The 20710-nt window shown below is 47.1% G+C and overlaps 2 protein-coding genes across 2 annotated transcripts; both read left to right on the top strand.

Moving 5' to 3' along the window:
- Nucleotides 1–8227: 8227 nt before the first annotated feature.
- On the top strand, nt 8228–12613 carry PtA15_6A195 (uncharacterized protein; the record flags this gene model as incomplete). Its single annotated transcript, XM_053169874.1, has 14 exons — nt 8228–8398; nt 8493–8628; nt 8716–8828; nt 8890–8958; nt 9029–9092; nt 9165–9250; nt 9320–9566; nt 9662–9724; nt 9788–10012; nt 10129–10269; nt 11614–11976; nt 12041–12234; nt 12309–12421; nt 12496–12613. The coding sequence occupies 14 exons, from the start codon at nt 8228–8230 to the stop codon at nt 12611–12613; spliced, it is 2103 nt and encodes a 700-aa protein (XP_053021122.1).
- Nucleotides 12614–13454: 841 nt separating this feature from the next.
- Nucleotides 13455–20539, top strand: PtA15_6A194 (uncharacterized protein; the record flags this gene model as incomplete). Its single annotated transcript, XM_053169873.1, has 9 exons — nt 13455–14399; nt 14598–14800; nt 14937–14943; nt 15026–15874; nt 15938–16708; nt 16787–17083; nt 17145–17300; nt 17376–18575; nt 18656–20539. 9 exons carry the CDS (start codon nt 13455–13457, stop codon nt 20537–20539), a joined length of 6312 nt encoding a protein of 2103 aa, XP_053021121.1.
- Nucleotides 20540–20710: the final 171 nt, after the last annotated feature.

Genomic DNA, 20710 nt, shown 5'->3' with positions numbered 1-20710 from the left:
GCAGGTACCCGGGTACCCAACGGGTACCCGGGTGCAAAGTGACATCTCCAACATCATTTGAAAGGACAGGCCAGCTAAAACATATCACCGTACTTACCACTTACAGATATACTAGAGTATTAGGAGAGTTTTACGTGACCCTTATATTGCTTACTTGTTGCATTGCTATTGCGGACCTGTGCTTGCAGAGTGCAGAGCTTCTTCACTTGTGGATTATTACTCTATAGATCAGGCTCATTGTGGAATGCTGAAGGCTAGCGGAAAGTAGAAGTGAGGAACCAAGACATCAATAATCACTCATCCTGCACCAGGAAAAAAAAGTAGTCACTTGATGGCAAGTGACATGAAACAGCTTTGTTTTCAGCTCCAACACTGCTCCAATGCTGATAATCTACACCAGGACATCTAGGGCTCACATTACAGGTGTCAGGATCAAAGCACTCAATGTGACAAAACCAGATGATGCTCAGCTTTGGCCCTGGCCCAGCTTATGTTCAGCTTTTACCCTGGATCAGCTGATGCTCAGTTTTCTCCCTGGCCCAGCTGATGCTCAGCTTTGGCACCAGCCACCTGATGATCATCTTTGGCCCTGGCACAGCTGATTCTCAGCCTTGGCCGTGGCTCAGCTGATGCTCAGCTTTGGCCCTAGCCTAGCTGATTTTCAGCTCTGGTCCTGTCCAAGCTGATTCACATCTTTTTCTCTGGCCTGGCTCAGCTGATACTCAGCAAGCTGAGCATCAGATGGCCAGCTGGCCCAGTACTGGGTCAAAGCTGAGCATCAGATGGCCAGCTGGCCCAGTACTGGGTCAAAGCTGAGCATCAGCTGGGACAGGACTATGAAAAGGCTGAGCAAGGACTGCTACAAAGCTGAGCATCAGCTGCGCCAGGACTAGTACAAAGCTGAGCATCACCTAGACAAGGACTAGTCAAAAGGCTCTATTCCAATTCTGAGAGTGAGCTGTGTGAAAAAGCAAGTATGAGCTGGGCAAAAAAGCTGATTATGAGCTGGGTACCAAAGGACAGAACTGAGGATCAGTTGGGCTCATCAAAAACTGAACAGGACCTCCTTGGTAAATTTTGGAAGCTGAGCAGATGGTTGGGAGATTGGGGTAGATAGTGGTTAGATATTGGATAGATGGGGGTAGCTGGCTGGAGCTGGTGTGATGTCACTTGTCATCAACTGACTATTTTATTTTCCCGGTGCTGGATATACATATTCTTGAAGAAGGCAGAAGTGGTCATTTCTACACACTTAGCAAACTTTATTCTCACAGCATCTGTGCTCTATTGGGCTTGTAAAAATGATATTTTCTGCTCTTTAAAGAGTCTTGCCTGCCTTGTAAAATGGTGTTTTCTGCTCTCTCCAAATTCTTATCTGCTAAGTTTTCAGGCTTGGGTGATTCCAAGAGAAGGACTTCTCTTCTAGCTACACCAGCGATGGCGTTCAGTAGCGCGCAGAGGAGCGCAAGATACAAAAATAATATTATTATTTTTAGATGATGTTTAACGGAGGGGCCGCAAGCGCGTGGGGTATTTAAGTGCCCTCCAGAGAGCTACAGGGCCTGCTGGGCAGGGGTGCTTAGGTGCCTGTACTTCTGGGGCCTGCAAAGCAGGGGTGTTTGAACTCTACAGTTCCCAGGAGTATTGGAGATTGATCCAATAGAGAATAAAGGAAATAAAGGACTCACTCAATGGAGGAAATCCTTAGGCAAAAGCAGGGGATCTGGTCATGTTTCCAGCAGAGAGCTAGCGGGAAAACAAGTCTTGAGTTGACGGGGTCGAGGCTGGCAGTGCAATGAAGTGGTTGACAATTCTGGGGGGCCTTCACTTGCTCAAAGGCCCGCCTTTTATATTCTTTTCCGTGTACTAAGAGGCAAAGGATCTTTGGATAGATCTCTTTGTCCTTTTCCTAGTGTCAAACCTGCTTGGCTGGAGTTGGATCAGAGTTTCCTCTACTACTCTGGCCAAGCAGACTTGGTCAGGCTATTATTAGTCATGCCAATGGGCCAGGCTGGTTTCTCCAGATCATCTTGGCCCCTAACTTGGGAGCGGCCTCATCACTGTTTTCGGGGTAGTTCTTGTGATCTATTAATCACAAAAGTGATTGAAGCTTGCTGTATTTTATGGAATACTTGTGATCTATAGATGTCAAGTCTGTTATAAGATTCTTAAGTAATCTTCTGAATCCTGAAACATCTGCAATAACAACTGCACCTGGTTGCATTCTTTGCAGGCCTAAACTACCTCTTGACCAATCTCAATGGCTTGGTTTCTTGAGGTTGTGTCTTGAGTTTTTCAGGATTTCTCAGCTCCAGATCTCCTGGTATTTACCAGGTCTCTGGGGCCGAGACTACATATTAGTCATTTTGCTTTTTGCTAGATCTTGCAAGGTTGCGGAGTATGGTATTTTCCAAGCTACCGTCGTCCATTCAAAGCACAAGATCCAAGCTCACATGCAGCTTCTTGTTAGACCCTCTTGTGCAATATCTTACTCATACTCTTATGACTAACTTGTCATCTAACTTGCCCCTCTGTCTTGACAGAGGACAGAGTTCTTGAGGGGCTAGAGATAGGGAGTTTTTTCTCTATTCTTATTTACTGAGGCGCGGCGCTCCTGTGCTGGTGCTCATATATAATATTACATTTTAAAACAATTTTTATTTTTATCTTTTTCTTATGCAGTGCTATTGCGCCACAGTTTATTTACATCAATTTACATAAAAAAGTTAGCTGGGCTCTACTTAATATAGTAGCCCGGCTGACATAAGTCCAAATTCACTGCCAGAATAATTGGCTGGGCTGGGTTTATCCAAGTTAAACTGGGATGACTTCAACCCAGCCAAATATGCTGGCAGTGCTTGTTGAAATAAATGAAACATTACCTCTGTGCAAGTCTTTCCTCAAGTTTTCATCTCTCTTGATCATATGGCTTTTGCCTGCCAGGAGAAAAATGAAATGAAAGCACTATTCTTTGCAACTCATTTTTAATTGAAACTAAGAAACATATACAAATGAAGGAAAAGATAGTGATAACAAAAAGGGAAATTTTAATTAACACAATATCCTGAACCACAAAAGAGCTTTCAAATCAACTTGGTTGTAAATACAAGCTGCAAAAAGCCATTGATGATATCATAATCATCATCTCCCCCTGCAGGTAGATCTTTGTTTTTCTTGAGAGTAGGCTTGAAGACACTGAAACCTTTCTTGATTAGGTTGAGGTCAGGCAAATAAGCTGGGAGATAGAGAATGAGTCACCCTTTCTGCTCAATGATCTTGGAAATTCTCCTGTCATGATGTATTTGTGCATTGTCCATGACTAGCAATTTCTTTGGGTCTGGAAATGGATTCATTGCCGGTATCTTTCAGGTTGAGTCCAAGCCTGTCAAATATATTGCAGGAATGACATTATGTGAGTGTGTACTTTGCTTGGGCAGGGCCCTTTGAGTTTTCTCTCCAAATGGTGCCCATCCTCTTGTTCTTGCAACAACCTCAAGAGAAACACCTGACCCATCTAAATTGAGAATGCCAGGCAGGCCAAGCACAAGCAGATATGAAATGATTCAGGCTTACCTGTAAAAACTAGGTTTGATGCTGGTATACAGCCAACACAAGCAATATAGCAAGCCTGTTCTTGCAAATCCTGTTTTGGATTAACTTTTTGAATATTTTTTTTTGACATCTGTAACCAGTGATGCAGGGTGTTGTAAATATTTTTCAAGCAAACAGTTATACCATGGTGTTCAAAGCCTTCTGAATCTCATCAATATAAACAGTTGGCTTTTTGAAGACCATATTGCAGATAATTGCAGGCCCTTGTCATTCAAGTCAAATGGCCAACCCCTGCTGCGGCAAGCTGCAGGTTCACAAACAACTGACCATGTCCTCTAATACAGATTGGTTCAGTGGTAAAGGGATTTGGGGCTGATTTTGTCTGCAAAGGCTGTGTTGACATTGGTCAGTGTCTTGCCATCCAGTAAGGATGGGACTGTGGCAGAGTATTTACAAAAACCCATCTTTGCCTTGTGATACCTAAAAAGAAAGTTTGGTTGATTAGCTTGATTCACAGGATCAGAACTATGTCTTCTTGAAAATGAGAAGATGAAAATTTGCATACCCTCAGTAATCAGTGCAGTCGCCACATTTCCAAAACTGCCGTTGAGAGAAGAGAAGGGGGTGGGCAGGTATTTCTGATTTCCAATTGGCGCTAGGCTATTCAGCTGGGGGCTGCTTGCTCAGTCCAGGGCAGGGGAGTTTTTGGAGGTGAAAAAAAAATTGGGTGTGTGCAAAAAAAACAGAAAAAAACAATGCATTTCCGCAAGCTTGTAAGTTTTATGGATTAGCTGTATGTTTAACTTGATGCAAAGTGCCATGAATCATTTATGGTGTTCAAAGTTGGTCTATGCATGCATAAAGAAAAAGGTTCTTGGTGGGATTACACAATCATGCTTGCAAGATCCCCTGAAAAAAATGGGTTTACACCAATGGTGCAATGGAACAGATTCTTAGCATTGCCCTGATATTGGTGTTGCCAAGGTGTTAGTGCAACACCCTGTGACACCAGGATGATGTTGGGAGATTTTTGGCATCAGCCTGATGCCCCAGTTGATTTTGGTCAAATGCAAACATCACCATCTCACCCCAACAAGAATGTCACCAGGATATTGCTCCCATGGAACATCCTGGTCATATCTGATAAGTGCACCCACAACCTCCACATTGCACAGGGTTTGAATCTGCTGGTGCACTGGCACACAGAGAGAATTCCATAGCTGACTTTGCAAGTTTGCAGCCAGAAATAAGCAGTGTGTAAAATGTACTGAGGTTAGAGATGGCAATTGGTACCCGGGTACCCGCCGCGTGTCCGGGTACCGCCTGCTTTTTTGGCCCAAAACAGATACCCGTACCCGTACTTGGCACCCGCGGCGGCGGTACCCGCGACCCTGATGAGTACCCGCCGGCGGGTGCCGGGTACCGCCGCGCGGGTACCCGTTTGCCATCTCTGACTGAGGTCAATGCAGAGATGTGTTTCATTTTGCTAGCTGGTGCACCAGCACACTTGAAAGCGCAGGACCTGGGTTCAATACCTGACCTGGGAATTGTGATTTTCTGCTGCAAGGTAGAAGGGGTCCCACCATTTCATGGCAGGGGGCATTTCTGTTGAGTCACCTGTATGCTGTTTACACATGGTTGTAGATAGTTATGCTTCTAGTAAGCCTATCAATTCCGCTACCTTACCAGTCTCTTCTGATATTTTCCTCACTGAAATCAATATTATTTCACACTTTTCAAACCCTTTGTAAGCCCAGAATCCTCCTTCAGTTTCAGTCCCAGTTTGTCCCATCAATAATTTCACCTGCAGAATAATTTTGACACCCCTGACACACCAGGTTGGTTTAATTGATGCTTGATACCCACGTCCTGATATGATGTTTTGGAAACCCAAATCCAACTTTCAACCTTCCAGGGGCAGTTGATATCACCCCAAAATTCCTGAAAGCATCCAGGTAACATCCAGATAGAGATGGAACTTGGGCACCCGGTACCCGCCAGCAGGTACTTGGAACACTGCCTGCAGTTGCCAGATACAGGTGCGGGTGTTCAGGCTTTGGGTAGGAAAAAAAGCGGGTACATACCACCCATCCTGGTGGGCCAGATTGATTGGACCTCTGTTTGAAGCCGACCAGAAGGTGTAAATGCCACCTCAAGCGGAGAAATCCCTCTGGCCAGAGGTGCGTGCACCTTCTTGACTGGAGGAGTCCCTCTGGTCAAAAACAAGGCTGAAACACTGCGCTGCGCTACAAAAAAGCGGTCTTTTAGCGCAGCGCAGCGGTTCCCCACTGCGCGGTCAGCCAAAAAAACGGGGCCGTGCTTTTTCACCGACCCAAAAAGCGGTAGCGCAGCAGGAAGGGCTGCTCCTTTCAGCACCGCGCAGCGGCCACCAAAAAAGCTGCGCTTTGGGCTGCGCTGCGCTTTTTTGGCTGGCAGCGGGGGAGCGCTACGCGGCCAGCTCAAAAAGCGGTAGTGCAGCGATGGTTCCGCTGCGCTACCGCCGAAAGTAGCGGGTCCCCGCTTCTTGCCAGACTAGCGCAGCAGGCGGGGCCGCTACTTTCAGCGCAGTGCAGCGGCCACCAAAGCCGCTGCGCTTTTTGAAGTGCAGCGCTTTCACCCTTGTCAAAAAGCTATGCACACCTCTCTGACCACAGGGATCCATACAGTCAAGGAGGTAGTTACACCCCTTCAACTGGAGGGGATCCTTGGTCAAAGAGGTCTGTACACCTCCATCTCCTTGACTGGAGGGATCCTCCCTGTCAAATAGGTGTACAACCTCCTTGGCCAGAGGGATCCCTCCGTTCAAAGAGGTGTACATCCCTCCTCAATCAGAGGGATTCCTCCAGTCAAAGAATTATGTGTACCTCTTCAACTGGAGGGCCAGGAGGTATCCCTGGGTCAGCAAGTATATTGATCCCCTAGAGGATTCCTTCCTGGTCATCAATATACTCAATGGCTGGGAGGATTACCTCCCTATCATCAATACACTCAATGGTTGGGAGGATTCCCTCCTGTTCATCAAAAGGCTTAGAAGAGAGGGGAAATTAAAGAAAATGTAACAGAAGCTTATCCACTGTTATTGTAACAATAACAGCACGGATTCCATTACACAACCGTTACTGGTAGCGTAACCTCCCATTGTTGCCAAAATCATTTAAAATCTAAAATGCTTTTGATAACTGTTTGGGTTATCCTTCTCTCAGCGTCACAGCAAATTTTTGAAACCTTTCAACAATGGAGCACTACAATTTGCTACACATTAGCGTAGTGGCAATTGTTTTTGGCCAGTAATCTTCAGTGTTAGCCGTATTTTATGGCTCTAAAAATCTGTGCTATGTAACTCTAAAAAAAGTCTTATTGCAGAAAAAAATTAGCTGGTTTAACCGTTAGCGTAGAACATTGGCCACTAAATGATTTTTTTTCCTCCTGGTAGGCCGGTAGCGGAGTGGAATCCCTGCGTTGCTAGGACGGGATAAATTGGGCAGAAACAAGTAGCTGGTTTTTCTGTTTTTTTTTTTTTTGTGTAGACGCAAACAAAACCAGACTGTCATTTCTGTCCAGTTTCATTGCTGTAGTTGTGACGTGTGGAACAAACTGGGCTTTTTCTGCCCATTTTCTTGAGGCAGCGTTAGCATAGACAAAAGCTATTCTAACATTGAACATAGCTTCTTCCTACACTAATGCTATCCATGGTAAATTTTAGTGTTGGTGGCGGTCAAAAAACAACTTCTAACACTATGCTAGTTCTTCCTATGAGCTTTTTTTGTCTTTGAGTAGTGTCAGCGTGAAATCTGGCCGCTAGCAATAGCACCGCCGTAGAGTAGCAGAAAAAAGCAACACTATGTTACGCTAGTGCTAATGGGCCCATTGTTGAACCTTTTCCCACCTTGACAAACTTTAGTGCACCTGTGGTGTAGGAATAGCAATTTTCACCCTGGTGGGGCGGGTGCAGGTACCCAAGTCCACTCAGATGGGACACCTACACCGGCACCTGTCAACATAAAACAGGTCACCACCTTCAGTTGCCGTGTTTATTTTTACGCATACGGGTGGTGGGGTTGGTGGAGATTGGTTGGGACTTGGAGAGGCGAGGTTGGGCTAATTATGTTTATGTGTCTTTGAGACTTGCGGATCTGCATGAGCAAACCACACATTTTTAGCAAGGTTTGCCTTCTGATGGTGAAATCAGTAGTACTCGAAGTTAACCCCGCCATTCGCCATTTTTCCCTCTAATTTCGATTGGCTTTTTTGCTTGAACAAGCAGCAGTGAGAAGAAACAAGTTTCATTACTAGGACCTGCGTGCACCGTGAGTGACCAAAGGTCTCAACGACACTCTAGCTCGTACATACATGTTCAACCTGGTGAGGGGATGGGGAAAAACGACAGTGAAGAGGCGCCAAGAGGTGTAATCCTCCCCTGTTTCATCTCGTGGAATGGGGACTAATGGGGATAAATAATTAGGCGATGTGGATAGGCTAGCCATCGACCCATCCGCGCGATTTTGATCCCCGCAAGAATTCTCCTCCGAAAATTACCCTGTCGCATTGCCATAGTCGAAAATATAAGCTTGTCCATGCATCAGCCGTGCAACCATAAAAAGCCGCGAAAACAAATAGCCACATATAAACCCCCAGTCGCTGAATTGACTTTGTAGACCTTCACCATTCGATTACAATGTGGCATGTTGCTGAACAGCATCAAGGAACCAAACCACCCAAATTAAACGGAACCAAGGCGAGTGATACTTTGGAAACAGCCGATACCAAGCATGATCCTCCAGTCGACAGGGGCAAGTGCGCGTTTCAATATTTGATCGCTATGCTCACTATTGAAACAACTGTGTGGGTAAGCGACGCGTTGGTATTATTTATAGCTCTAACTGAGAGAGAAGAAACCAAGGCCAGGTTGAATAACAAGATATTTGATGACTTATATTCAGGGTTTTGCCACCTCGTTTGGCGTGTTGTTCGATTTTTACCAACATGATCCACGTAGCCCGATAAAGCCAGACCCACATGCCAATCTCATACTCACTCTTGTTGGAACAATCAATACTGGTATCATTGCTGCCACAGGTAAGTTGCAATGGCCCGATGTGGCACGAGAGATCCAAAATTCAGGTTGACTGAGTAATGCTCAATACCATCGATTCTTTCTTCCAGCACCATTGATCTCGTTTTGTATTGCCAAGAATCCAGGCATAAGGCGTACATTGATGTTTTCGGGTCTGCTTGTATGCACCCTGAGTTTATTCTTGTCTGCCTATTCTACTTCGGTGAGATTTTTTTTTTTTCGTGAAGGTTTGAGGCAGGGTCAACTGAATTGATTTCCCACAGGCTTTCCATATTCTCTTGAGCCAAGGGATCGGATACGGCATTGGCGGATGTGCGTTATATTTTTCCGCAGTGAGCTACCGCTACACTCTCAAAATGTCTCTCGGACGTATCGACGGTATTAATCCTACTATATATACAGCTTTCTCATCTTCCGGAATGGTTCGACCTGAGAAGGGGGTTCGCAAACGGATTGGTTTTCACGGGTGTGTCCTCAGTCGGGTCTCAGCATTTCTAACCATTGATTGAACTTGGCTGACCCTCTGATATTACCAAAGGCACTGGATTAGGAGGATTGGTCTTTCCCCTCATATTAAACAGCCTTCTTTCGAAATTTGGCTCAAAATTCGCCATGAAAGTTATCGTGAGTGTCTGTTTCTACTTTGAGCGCGGAATTGGTAGAAGTCAAGCTCACACCAACGAGTCCTTTCAGTCGGCGCTGTTTGCAATTCCGATTTTGTTGGCGGTTTTTTTCATACGCCCGAGAATTGCGAATGGCCACCAGCGCCACGATAGCTCGGCCCGATCTGCATCCAGTTCATATGAAAAGCCGGCCACACCAAGTTCGGAGAATCTGTTCCGCAATTTTCGGCGCTGTTTAACGGGGATATTTTGGACTTATATATTTTTAAACACAGTCCAATCAACCGCATACTACCTACCCGGCTTGTACCTTCCAAGTAAGTTTGTAGATCAACTGTCCATCGTCAAAGACAAAAGGCTTGAATACTCATTGGGTGTTGGAAATTATCATAAAACTGGACGCTGCATGCAGCCTATAGTCACTGTCTCGGCCATGGCAGCGTAACAGGAAGTGCTCTGCTGTCTATTCTAAATGGTAAGAGTTCATAACTACAAAGCATTTTGCCAAATAACTGAAAATGTTTCCCATAACTCTCAGCTGGAACAATACTCGCGCAACTTGTAGCTGGTGTCCTATCGGACCATTATTCACCCTTCCTCATTGGTGTCACAGCCAATATATTAGGGGGTGCAAGTGTTCTCGTTCTGTGGGGTGCGTTGAGCCAACATGGAATTGTGTGGCTATTTGTTTTCGCGGCTTTCTATGGTTCCACGGCTGGTGCATGGACAAGCTTATATTTTCGGGTTTTGAAACATTTCATCTGTTGGTGACAATTTCCGGTATTTTAAAACGATGAAAGATGAAGTTGACAAACAAAATGCATCTCCATACTTCTAATTTTTTGATTCCACTATCATCATCCACGATAATCTTGGAAGCGGATCCGGAGTTGTTGTTTTGCGGCTATGGAATCCTTTCCATGACTCGAGGAATAGGTAACATCGTGGGAGGGGCGATTTCTTCGGCACTCGTTTCTTCAACTCCGACAGATCCAGACCAATGTAGCAGTTTTCCCAAAGGTCCATTCTCTGGATTAATATGGTTCCTGGGTCTTATTTTCCTAAGCAGCGGATTACTTGGCGGCTGTTTGTGGCTTCACTTCAGGTCATCAAAAGTTATTGATCAAGATGCTTGTAAAACTCGAGCTTAACAAAGCCTCTCCGAGGAGGGTACGCTTGTGTTAAGTTCGGTGAAACTAGAAAGCGAGAAGCGAGTGATAATTCTTCAAAATTTTGAAGAGAAGGAATCTTAACTTGCTGGAGTATTCTCCAATGTTTTATATAATGTACATGCTTCTTGGTTTGTGGTTGTTGCTCATACTCTTCTAACTTGTATCACCATACGCGGTTATCTCTCCCTTTCCACAACGCACGAAGACCCTCCAGAACAAAATGTACCAAAATGAAATTGTAAAATAAAAAGGATGTTACGTTCGATATGGCAGGTCAACTTTCGAAAGTTGTTCTACATCCAGCTCACCAGTACTCGAGGATCCCTCCGACCGCAGCTAGCTGGTGTTCTCGAGTCTTGCCAGGTCGCCAAGGATCCTCCCGGCGAACTCGCCAGGAGTGAAATTTGGTTCTATCAACTTGCTGGCTCTGTTCCTTCATTCCTGCTGTAATCTGGTCGCAAGCCTGCTTATGTACCATAGACAGGCTAGCTGCCGGCCCTGTCAAGGAAAGATGGGAGACATATTCAGCGCTCCTCCCGCGCCTTAAAATGCTGCACAAGTGGTCCCTCTAGATTGCGGATGGCGCTCGGCTGGATCAGTTGAACATGGACTCGAGTTCGATTATACGCGGCAGTTGATTTCAAGGCCCCGAAAAATCCGCCTTTTCTATCAGTTCAAGACCCGCGATTCCACTGTTTTGCCAGGGGCCGTCAATATTTTCAGACTTGGACCATGATGAGGCCCGGCCACTAGCGAATACGCAGAACTGCATGCTCCATATTCTTGCTGTTTTTTGTGCATGGATAGTATTAGTAGCCCAGGGGTCCTGATCGTGACCTCACATCAGGGCCGGCTGTCCTTGAAGTATCCCCGAGTTCATTGAAAAGCTTCTGATAGCAGCCCCAAGCCATCAATTAAAGCTCTTGAATGGAAACCAGGTGAGGTGACGCTGGCAACACCGCTCGAGTTGAAGCTGCTGGTCCCTTGAAGGCCATTCTGATGGTATAAGAGCCACTCGCTTCCCTGCGAAAGCGGTTGACCATACATCATTCAGCAAATCCAACCACTTTCAACACTTCCGACCTCCTCATAACATTAATCTGTGATAGTACCCTCAAGTCATCCGTCCAACACTTTCGTTCAATCAATACCCTTCAGAATTAATACATTAATACCTTTTGTACCCTGAAAGTCGATATCATCTTTGTTTTTCTGACGTCGCCCAAAACCAATCCCCAAGCAAAACAGAAAATGGCATACCTTTCTTTCCCCACCATTATCCGCTTCGTCTTCCTCTCAGTCAGTCTCGTTATGGGGGCCCCCAGCAAATTCAGATCGGTTGGCAATCACGCTCAAGGGGTTTCTTACACCAGCGCCCCCGTGAATTACGTTCCAGAAAGCAATCCAGTAATGAACAAGAAAGTGTACAGACTTAGTCGAAGAAGCCCATCAAACCCCAGGATCATCCTCTCGCCAGGCAAAAGCGCAAACTCCGACCTGGCCGAAGCTTTATTGAATGCGGCAAGTGTCTTGCGCTCAGATACGGCCGCTGTTTGTACGTCGTTCTTAGAGGCAAAGACAGCACAGATGTAATTTGCTCATATTTTTCCTCTTCCTAGATTCTTCGATTTCGATGTTGAAGAAAAGTGGTCAGCTTGGAAGACCGGAAGATTTCGGAGACGATGTAGTATTCCAATTGACGGAATGGCAGAAACATGCCGACATGCTTCGGTTCCTTGGAGACGTTAAAGAGAGGACCGATTTTGTGGACCAGATGGACGAATTCAGTGACGACATTGCTCTCACTTTGAAAGTTAGTCAAAGTCCTCACAAACCGGTAATTTGTACTCCAGGATCATAACACGTCATTTCTCTTTTCCGGTCCAGAGCGCGGCTCAAGCCCTCAAACAGACGTTGCTTGGAGTCAATACGATCATAACCGAGATGCCATCAATCCAATATCTGCTAGGACCTATGGTTTATAATATCCGAGCCATCATGTATGATTCTTCTTCTAGTCGTGTGATAATCTCCCAATTGATTGTTGACTAATGATTGCTGCCTTTGAACATAGTGCCGATGTCCACCACCGTTCCGAAGCCCTTGCCAACCACAATTTCTCATTACAGTCAAATTTCGACGAAGATTTCTCATTGTGCTCTACCCTTGAAAGCATCAAGCAATTTTGTTAACCCATTTGAATTAATGCCACTCTTGTAATCCATACACCTTGACTATCGTTTTTCACACCTCCGTGCCCAGGCTTCACATGAATGTTTATGCTTGCGTCGTGCTGAAGTGAGACGAGATGTCGAAAGAGAAGAAAAGGTATTTAAATATTTCAGACAGCCCCGAGTTCCAGGTTTCCTCTCCAAGATAAAAAGAGCCTTTTGCTTCGGAAAGGAGGGTTTGAGGTTTGTTACGTTCTTGAGTCAGATGCGATTCAGACCGCGCTTCGCGCCAGCCCAGGGCCCCGAAGCGAGGGACTTGTGATAAGTCAGTAGGCCCTCGTGGATCGCCGGCTGAAGTTTTGTTTCCGCAGCTAGCACTCGCCTTTCACTGGTGCGAGACATGTGACATGCGCTGCTCGCGCCCTTTTGTCTATGTACTGCCGAGTTTGGTGGAGGGTATTTGCAAAGGTAGCTGCCGACTACCATCCAAGGACAACATCACATGAAAGCCGAACCCAACGGACAATAAACAGAGCCACCACCACCACCGCTCAATAGATAAAGAATTTCGGCCAACTGATACACCACAGGCAACCCCAGTTCCCGTCTCGGTCATTCCAAAATATCCTTTCCAGCCTGAGCAACGACTTCCACCGTATGAAGCTTTTTCTCGATTGAGATGTAGACAAACTTATGCTTCAGCTTATGTATGACACAGTACTCGACTGAAAAATTAAGTTACAGGCTCTGGCATCCATCGAACACCCTATTCTCACCTCTCACAACCGCGCATTAAAATCAAAGGAAACCTATATTCAATCGATAGATTCTTCAATTTTCTTCATCTACCAAGGCGCCCGTCATGACTGGCTCAAACTCATACCGGCCGAGGCACTCCCATCCGATAAATGGTCTCTCCCTCATTCCCCAACACGTCCTAAACTCGAACCGGAACACCCCGTCTCCGCGCCTCAGCCGCCCAGCAGTCGATCCTTTCAAAGCCTTTACTGCCAATGATCTCGACGGTTTCGTCGACAGTATCACCAGTAAAATTCGAAATGCCCTCCTGGGTAACACCCCCACCGATCCCCAGCCCAAAACCAAGGCCCACTCACGATCCAGCGACGTTTTCGGCAAATTAGAACCCATCCAAGCTTCCAATCATTCCGACCTGGATCCACGACCTGGTCCCTCTGGCTCCCACAACCGATCTCCGGGTCGTAGTCTTGACAATACCGTTCCGGCTGGAGAAGAAAATGATACCGATGATGAGAGTGATGATGGGGGCAGTGGCAGCAATAGCGAGAGTAGTATTCAATCAAAAGACAAAAGAGATGCCCACATTGACATCGACTCAGATGATGATATTCTCGTTTCGCCTAATCGTCGCTCTCCAGTTGCCAGACAGACTTCTCAAAGCGGCTATTCGGGCAGCGATGCGGATTCGGATGCTGCGAACGCCCACTCAGAATCCGATGATCGACACTCGGATTCGTCAAGCGATCGTGGTCCCGCTTCTCAAGAATTTAGTGCTTATAGCTCCTCCTTTCTCAACGATAACGTATCAAATGATCAAGAAGATATCGTTTCGATCGAGGACTCAAATATCTCTAATTCATCCAATTCATCCAATTCCCTACAAATTCTAAGTCGAATTGAACCTGGCCGAGAGCAAGCCCCAAAAGAACTCGGAGATCAAGCTGAAATCGATTCAAGTTCTTCGAGTATAGTCGTTCAGCCACGTCATTCAGAACCAAAGTCACCAACATCCAAGCAATCCTTCTCTCCTGGTGCTGGGCCATCCCGCGTAAGAGAAAATAGCGACGAACTTGAAGACGTCGACATCGATGATTTGGAGGAATCCGAAGAGGGAGACTTTGACGATGAATCTACCGATGATAGTGATGATGACATTGCCGATGACGATCTTGAAAATGATGGCGATGGCGATGAGATTGCCGTTGGTAGCGTTCGGGCTGACACCGACGTGAATCTTGATGGAGAGGAGTTGGGGGCGTCGAAGTTGCCAGAGAAAGAACTCGAAGAAGGTGAAATTGAAGAGGGAGAATTAGTACAAGAGGACGATGCAGATCTTGACCTAAGGGATGATCAAGAAAAACTGGTTCCTGGTGACATTTCGGTTACTGAACCTTTCGTTTCCGCTCCCGAGAAACCTCAAGACCTCGATCAAAATATCCATCCTGCTTTGTGAGTGGACTGCATTTTTTTAAAAAAAATACTTGTCTCTTTCGAGCTGACTCCAAGTTGATATTCTTCACCAATCCACCTTTTTCGTCTCCTTCAAACCCCTGAATCTTTCAATACAATCTGGTTCTTATCACAGCAGACAAGTCAGTGAGAATCATTGCCTTTCTTTCCTTGTTGTTAGTTTTCTGAGTTTTTTTTTCTAACTACTTGGTGGTTACGCGACAGCAGGAATCAGCGAATGTGATTCAACAAAGCGATGATCATACTTTTGGCCCCAAAATTGTTGATCAGCCTAGCGACATGAATCCCCTTGTTTTATCTGTCGCTAAAATTGGAAATCTATCACGGACGGGAAGTTTCTCAGCCGATGGCGCGATGATTTTTCGGCCGTCTAGTGAAAGTTCGATGAGTCTCGACTCAGATCAAGGCGCCGAAGAGGCGCATGATTTCGACAAAACAGAAGCACCCGGTGATGTTGATGGTTCGCCGATAATTGAACATGGTCCTCATTCTGCTGATCAATCTCAAAGTTCACCATCGAGAGTACTTGACCAATCTCAGCCTCAATTATCCTATCGCCCTGAAATCCAGTGTGCTGATTCGGAATTAGTCCAAGATGTATATTTTCTGCCAATCAACCCCGCGTCTGAACCAAAGCGAGACCCTGATGAAGCCAAGGTGGGAAATGAGTTAGTGTCTGGCGAGATGAGGATAAAAATCCAAGAGGCGAACCCCGATTCGCACGGGGCCACTCAAGTTGTCTCGCCTGTACTTGATCCCCGCGAAGTTCAATCCGCACCGAACTCAACCGAAAATCCACTGGAAGAAGAGCAAGTCGAAGATGACAATGACTTATTCGAGGGCGATGAAGATCTGAGATTGCACCGCCTCGGACTTGAGAAATCGCGTCTCAATGATTCAAATCAAACTGAGGAGGCAGCTCCTCCTAGTGAAGGTGGCGATCGGTGCGTAACAATCGAAAACGAACTCGAAAGCTTCTTGGCACGCACTACCGAGCCACAACTGTCCGAGGCAGCAGACAGGACTCATGCAACTGTCCGCGAATTGCTTCATGTGAGTAGCAGGGTCATCTCTTGATTTCCCGGGCTGCTGATTGACTTCCTGATTCCTTCTTAGTCGCTCGCTGCTTGTAACGGCACTGCGCTTACCACAAATTCATCCGCCGCCGATCACACCGTGGTCCAGCAGCCTTTGGAAGCTGACAGACACGCGGTGGATCGATCTGCCGACCTAACCGTCGTCCAAGATGATCACTCGATGACAGCTACCACCGAAACTCTACAGCAAGACCTTGTTGTCACGCAAACGGACAATGTCCCGGTCAGCACGGTGAACGAAGCTCAATTGTGCACATCGCCTGGCGTTCACACCGCGGCTCATGGAGCTTCGGAAACTGACAGACACGCGATGGATAATTTTGCCGCCCCAACCGTCGTCCAAAATTCTCACTTGATGACTGCTAGCGCTGAAATTCTACAGCAAGACCTTGTTGTCACCCAAGCTCACAATACCCTGGCCAGCACGGTGGACGCAGCTCAAGCTGATCAAGTGGATCCAGCCCGGCCTTCTATAGACGTCCTATGGGGAGAGATTACATCCTCTCAGGTGACAGAAGAAAGCCGCATGAACGAAGTCGATTTCTTCCCTCTGAAACCGTCTGATCCCACAATTTCCAATGCAGCTTCTTGGTCGCCCGCATTGTCTGCCAACATCGCAAACAACCCTGATCATGCGAGGACTGACCTAGACGGTTCTACTGATGTGAAGTCCCCAATAATCTCACTCACACTTCCTCAGCGTTCCAACTTGCGTCAAAGTGTCAATCTCGACGCAGATGCGAACTCAACTGGTGCAGCTCCTAAGGCTTTCCCTGGCGATCAGAACCTCGTGAGCCAACTCACATCACTTTTACTGTGCATTGTTCACGTATTGATTGGTAAATTTGGTTACATGCATTCGGCTTAGCCATCAACAATCGATCCCCAACAATTGTCGTTATCCCACGATCAAGAGGATTACGACATGTTGGCCTCGAGTCTTGCAGACGGCAACTCAGATATTGTTCCAGCTGATTCCAAGGAGGATCCTGGTAAAGCCGCCTGTGATCAACATGTGAAAATGGCGTCTGATGAAAGTTTGGAACCACAATCTGCTGATAAGACTCATGAGGATAAGCCGCAAGATGAAAAACCTTTGGTCAGTGACAAACCGATCCAGAATGAACTGGGAGTTGATAACGACCAATCCATCCAATCTACTCAGGTACTTCCGGCTTTTAATTCTTTATCTCGCGCAATGTGCCTAATTAAATTGTACTTTATAGCTTGCACTTCCCCATTGCGAAAACACCGTTGGCTCCCCGTCACCTTCTAAAGAACCGATTAGCACCACAGAAGAATCTGATCAAATGCTGTCGGAATTTATAAATTCTAGTCCTGAAGCGGAGGACGGCCCAAAACTATTTGATCCACCGGCGCCTGTATGTCAAGCTCTCAGTTTGCTAACCGCATGATTGGTTGAACAATTCCTTACATAGAAATTTACATTCTCGTAGGTTTCGCCAACTCACAGTACGACTATAGTGCCGGCAGTTACGTTTGCTACTTCTCCACCTGTGGAAATGGACCGGTTTGAGCGATTCGATCATCAATCTGACGCTGATGAGACGCAACTAGGCGTCGTGTTGAATGTTGAACAACCGAACTCTGCTTTTGAACCTCTGACGCCGAGGACGAGCACGACCGTAGGCCAAGGAACTTCGTCAGAGTGCTCGGAAAGGCACTTGTCAAGGGGCTCAGCCTATTCAGCGCCTTCATCAGTAATCTCAAGTGATGCAGCTTCGGTGCCGGCTTCGGTTGGGCCGCCACCGCCTCTGCACAATGCCTCGATGGGTGCACCTACCGAAGCTGTTGGGTTGTCCAATCAAATGACGCGTCGTTCGTCCATTGACTCTAGCACACACGCCGAGCCGCCATCTCCCTCAACCTCCACTCGACAGCGTAGCGCGCCAATGTCTCAGGAACAAGTTAACGCTCCAGGACTGCCGCACATAGAGGAGACAGACGTCGCATTTTCTCCGGATGATTTACCAGACCCGCTTCGATCCCCGCCCCCTCTAAACCAACAATTGCTCCCAATTTGTCCGGCAGAAATCAACACCCCGGTATCACGAGCATCAAGCATGATGGCTCACCCCCCGTCGCCATCATTCTCTAATCTCTTGGAAGGCTCTCATATGTCTATTGGAACATCGCACCGAGATGCGTCGCCGCAATTTGACCCGACGCTTTCATTGCCTGATCCGATAGCAACCCCACTACCTGTATCAGTCCCAGCAATCAAACTTGAAGATCTGCCCAACGCTTGCTTATCAATTGAAAGACACCGTTCCCTGAATTCCAGCGCTGATAGTCAACCAGCAACATCCCCACGCTTTGAAAAGTTTTCATCATCAATGATCGCTCCGCCACAGAGCGCGGATGCCTTAATAGAGAAGAATGTTCAAGCCGTCGGTGAAATCAATTCCTCTGATACCAAAGCGCCTTTGCCTTCACCTACTCACCCTATGGCCACCCACCCCGAGGAACCCAATGGTTCCCTTTCGCCCCCTACTTCCAAGGTTTTGGACACGGATAAGCCCAGCCAACAGTCCCCAGAACCGCCGATTCCGGTCCTAAATTCACAGGATCCCCAAAGTCAGCCTGCAGAGAACGAGAAAGACGGCCAGATCTCCAATGAGAAAGATAACCCTGAGGTAGACTTGCTTTCTGTCACGGACTCGCATAGATAATGTGACTAAAAAATCATTTTCTTTTGTTTTCTATTTTTATTCAGTTGCGAAGTCCATTGCCAGCTACATCACCTCAGACTCCCGGCGTGACGTCTGATCTGGCTCCCCCCTTGGTTGATGAGCAAGTGGCCTCCAAGCAAGATTTAACTATCACGGAAACGGCAACCCACTTGCCAGACGTTCGTGAAGATAGAGCCACCAAAGAGTTGGCAAATGCTATCCTGGATGTCCAACCAGGTTCCACTGTTGACGAGGAGGTAGTGCATGTGGAAATCAAACCAGATACAGTCGAGGACCGCGAGGTAGACCCCAAGGTAGATGCCGAGCCAGATTCGGCGGCCGGCGAGTCTCAAAATCCTTCCGAGTTGGTCGAGCCTCCAGAGAGCCCGTCCCAGCTTGGCCCCACCACTCGCAATAAACGCAAAAGACAAAGTCCGCCAAAAGATCCAAACGGGGCCGCACGTTTGCGAGAGATGAAAGCTGAAGAGCAGGCAGAGCAAGATCGTGAATCGCAGCTACGAGAAATTCTCCGGAAACGAAGAGCCTCGAAACAACTGGCACCTCAAGCAGTACCGGAGTCAAAGGAAACGGAAAAGCCGATCAACCAAGTCTCGCCGTCCGTTGAAAGCAAGAAAAAGAAAATTGTTAAGAGGGAAACTAAACCCGTCCAAGGCGACGGTAATTCAGAGGGCGAACTTGAATCCAATAATGCATCTGACGCTACTGAAGTTGAGTCCAAGGGACCTCTAATTCGAAGCAGCCTGCCCCGTGCTGCAAAGAGAACGTCGATGGCGCCAAACAGCCTGGCCCCACCCGCTCTTATCAAAAGTCCCTCCAACGCCACCACACGATCTGCATCCCCTCGTCCGCCCCCCTCTAGTCCGTTTAATACTCACATCGGCGAACAATCTTCCAATTCCTTCTTGGTTTCTGAGCGCGATGATCCGTCTCTTACCGTCGGCAATAGAAGGTCTTCGAGGAACTCTCGATCGACTCTCAGTCCGGTTGCTCCTGCTAGCACAGTCTCGGTCATGGTACCTCGGCTCCAACCCGAAGATTTGATTCCCAAACTCCGTCTACATCAACATAACTCGAAAAACAAGCTATTCAATCTTCAAACCGAACACCCAAACCTCGAAAGCTCGCAGCAGAGTAGCGCGGAAGGCACGGAACCCAAGCCGGTTGTTGGGGTACGTACTGGTCGACGCAAGCAGTCTGAGGGCACTGAAGCTCGTCAACTACCACCTTCTCTGCCACCGGTCACTCGATCACATTGTCATTTCATCAGGCTGCAGTTTCCCCAGGCAGCCGGACGCAGATTTGATACCTTCCTGGTCCCCCAATGTGCGACAGGAGAAGAGGTGATCAAGAAGAAGATGAAGGAGATGGGAATGGCCGAGGATGATAACTTGACGGGGGAGGAACAGAGTAGAGGGATCAGGATTGGGCCTGATGGGCACAAACATTCCGAGGAAAGAATCGAGCATCCGGTGTTATTAACTATCAAGCCCGAGTATTCGACGTTCGCGGTCGATGAGGAGACGTTGAACATCCTGATCGAGATCTTTGGACTCTCGTTGATCCAAGACGGGCAGGTTGAAGTCTTGTTACCGAAGTCGTACTTCAGCAGGTTTGATGCTGAGGACGGGTACGAAGAGCTGGGAGACCCACTCCAGCGATCCGAGTGCGACCGAGAGCTCAGCTTTTCCTCGCTCAGCTCCAGGAACGAGCCCCATCTTTCCCATGGAGGCGCCAGTCAAGCTGGTCCATCTAGGAGTAGCCACAACCGTCGCAAACGTAGAGCTCAGTCTCCCCCTTCCTCTTTGTACTCTAGAGCCTCCTCCCCTCGCTCCTCTTCTTTTCTTTCTCCTACTGAACCTAAGACACACCATAAACGTAGACGATCTAATCAGGTCGAAGAAACCTGAATGAAGACAGAAAAAAAAACCGTCTCTGTTGACATGTAGTGTCCACCCTTTTCACATACATAGTAAGATGTAACCCTGCCCTCAACTTTTTCCCTTCTTTTTTCCCTTTTGTAAAAATTGGGTGTATTGCTCCCTTTGGTTTATGATTACTTGTCGCTTGTGAATGAATGA

The sequence above is a fragment of the Puccinia triticina genome, chromosome 6A (assembly GCF_026914185.1).
Source record: "Puccinia triticina chromosome 6A, complete sequence".
Classification (NCBI taxonomy): Eukaryota; Fungi; Basidiomycota; class Pucciniomycetes; order Pucciniales; family Pucciniaceae; genus Puccinia; species Puccinia triticina.
This window is presented reverse-complemented; position numbering and strand designations above follow the sequence as displayed.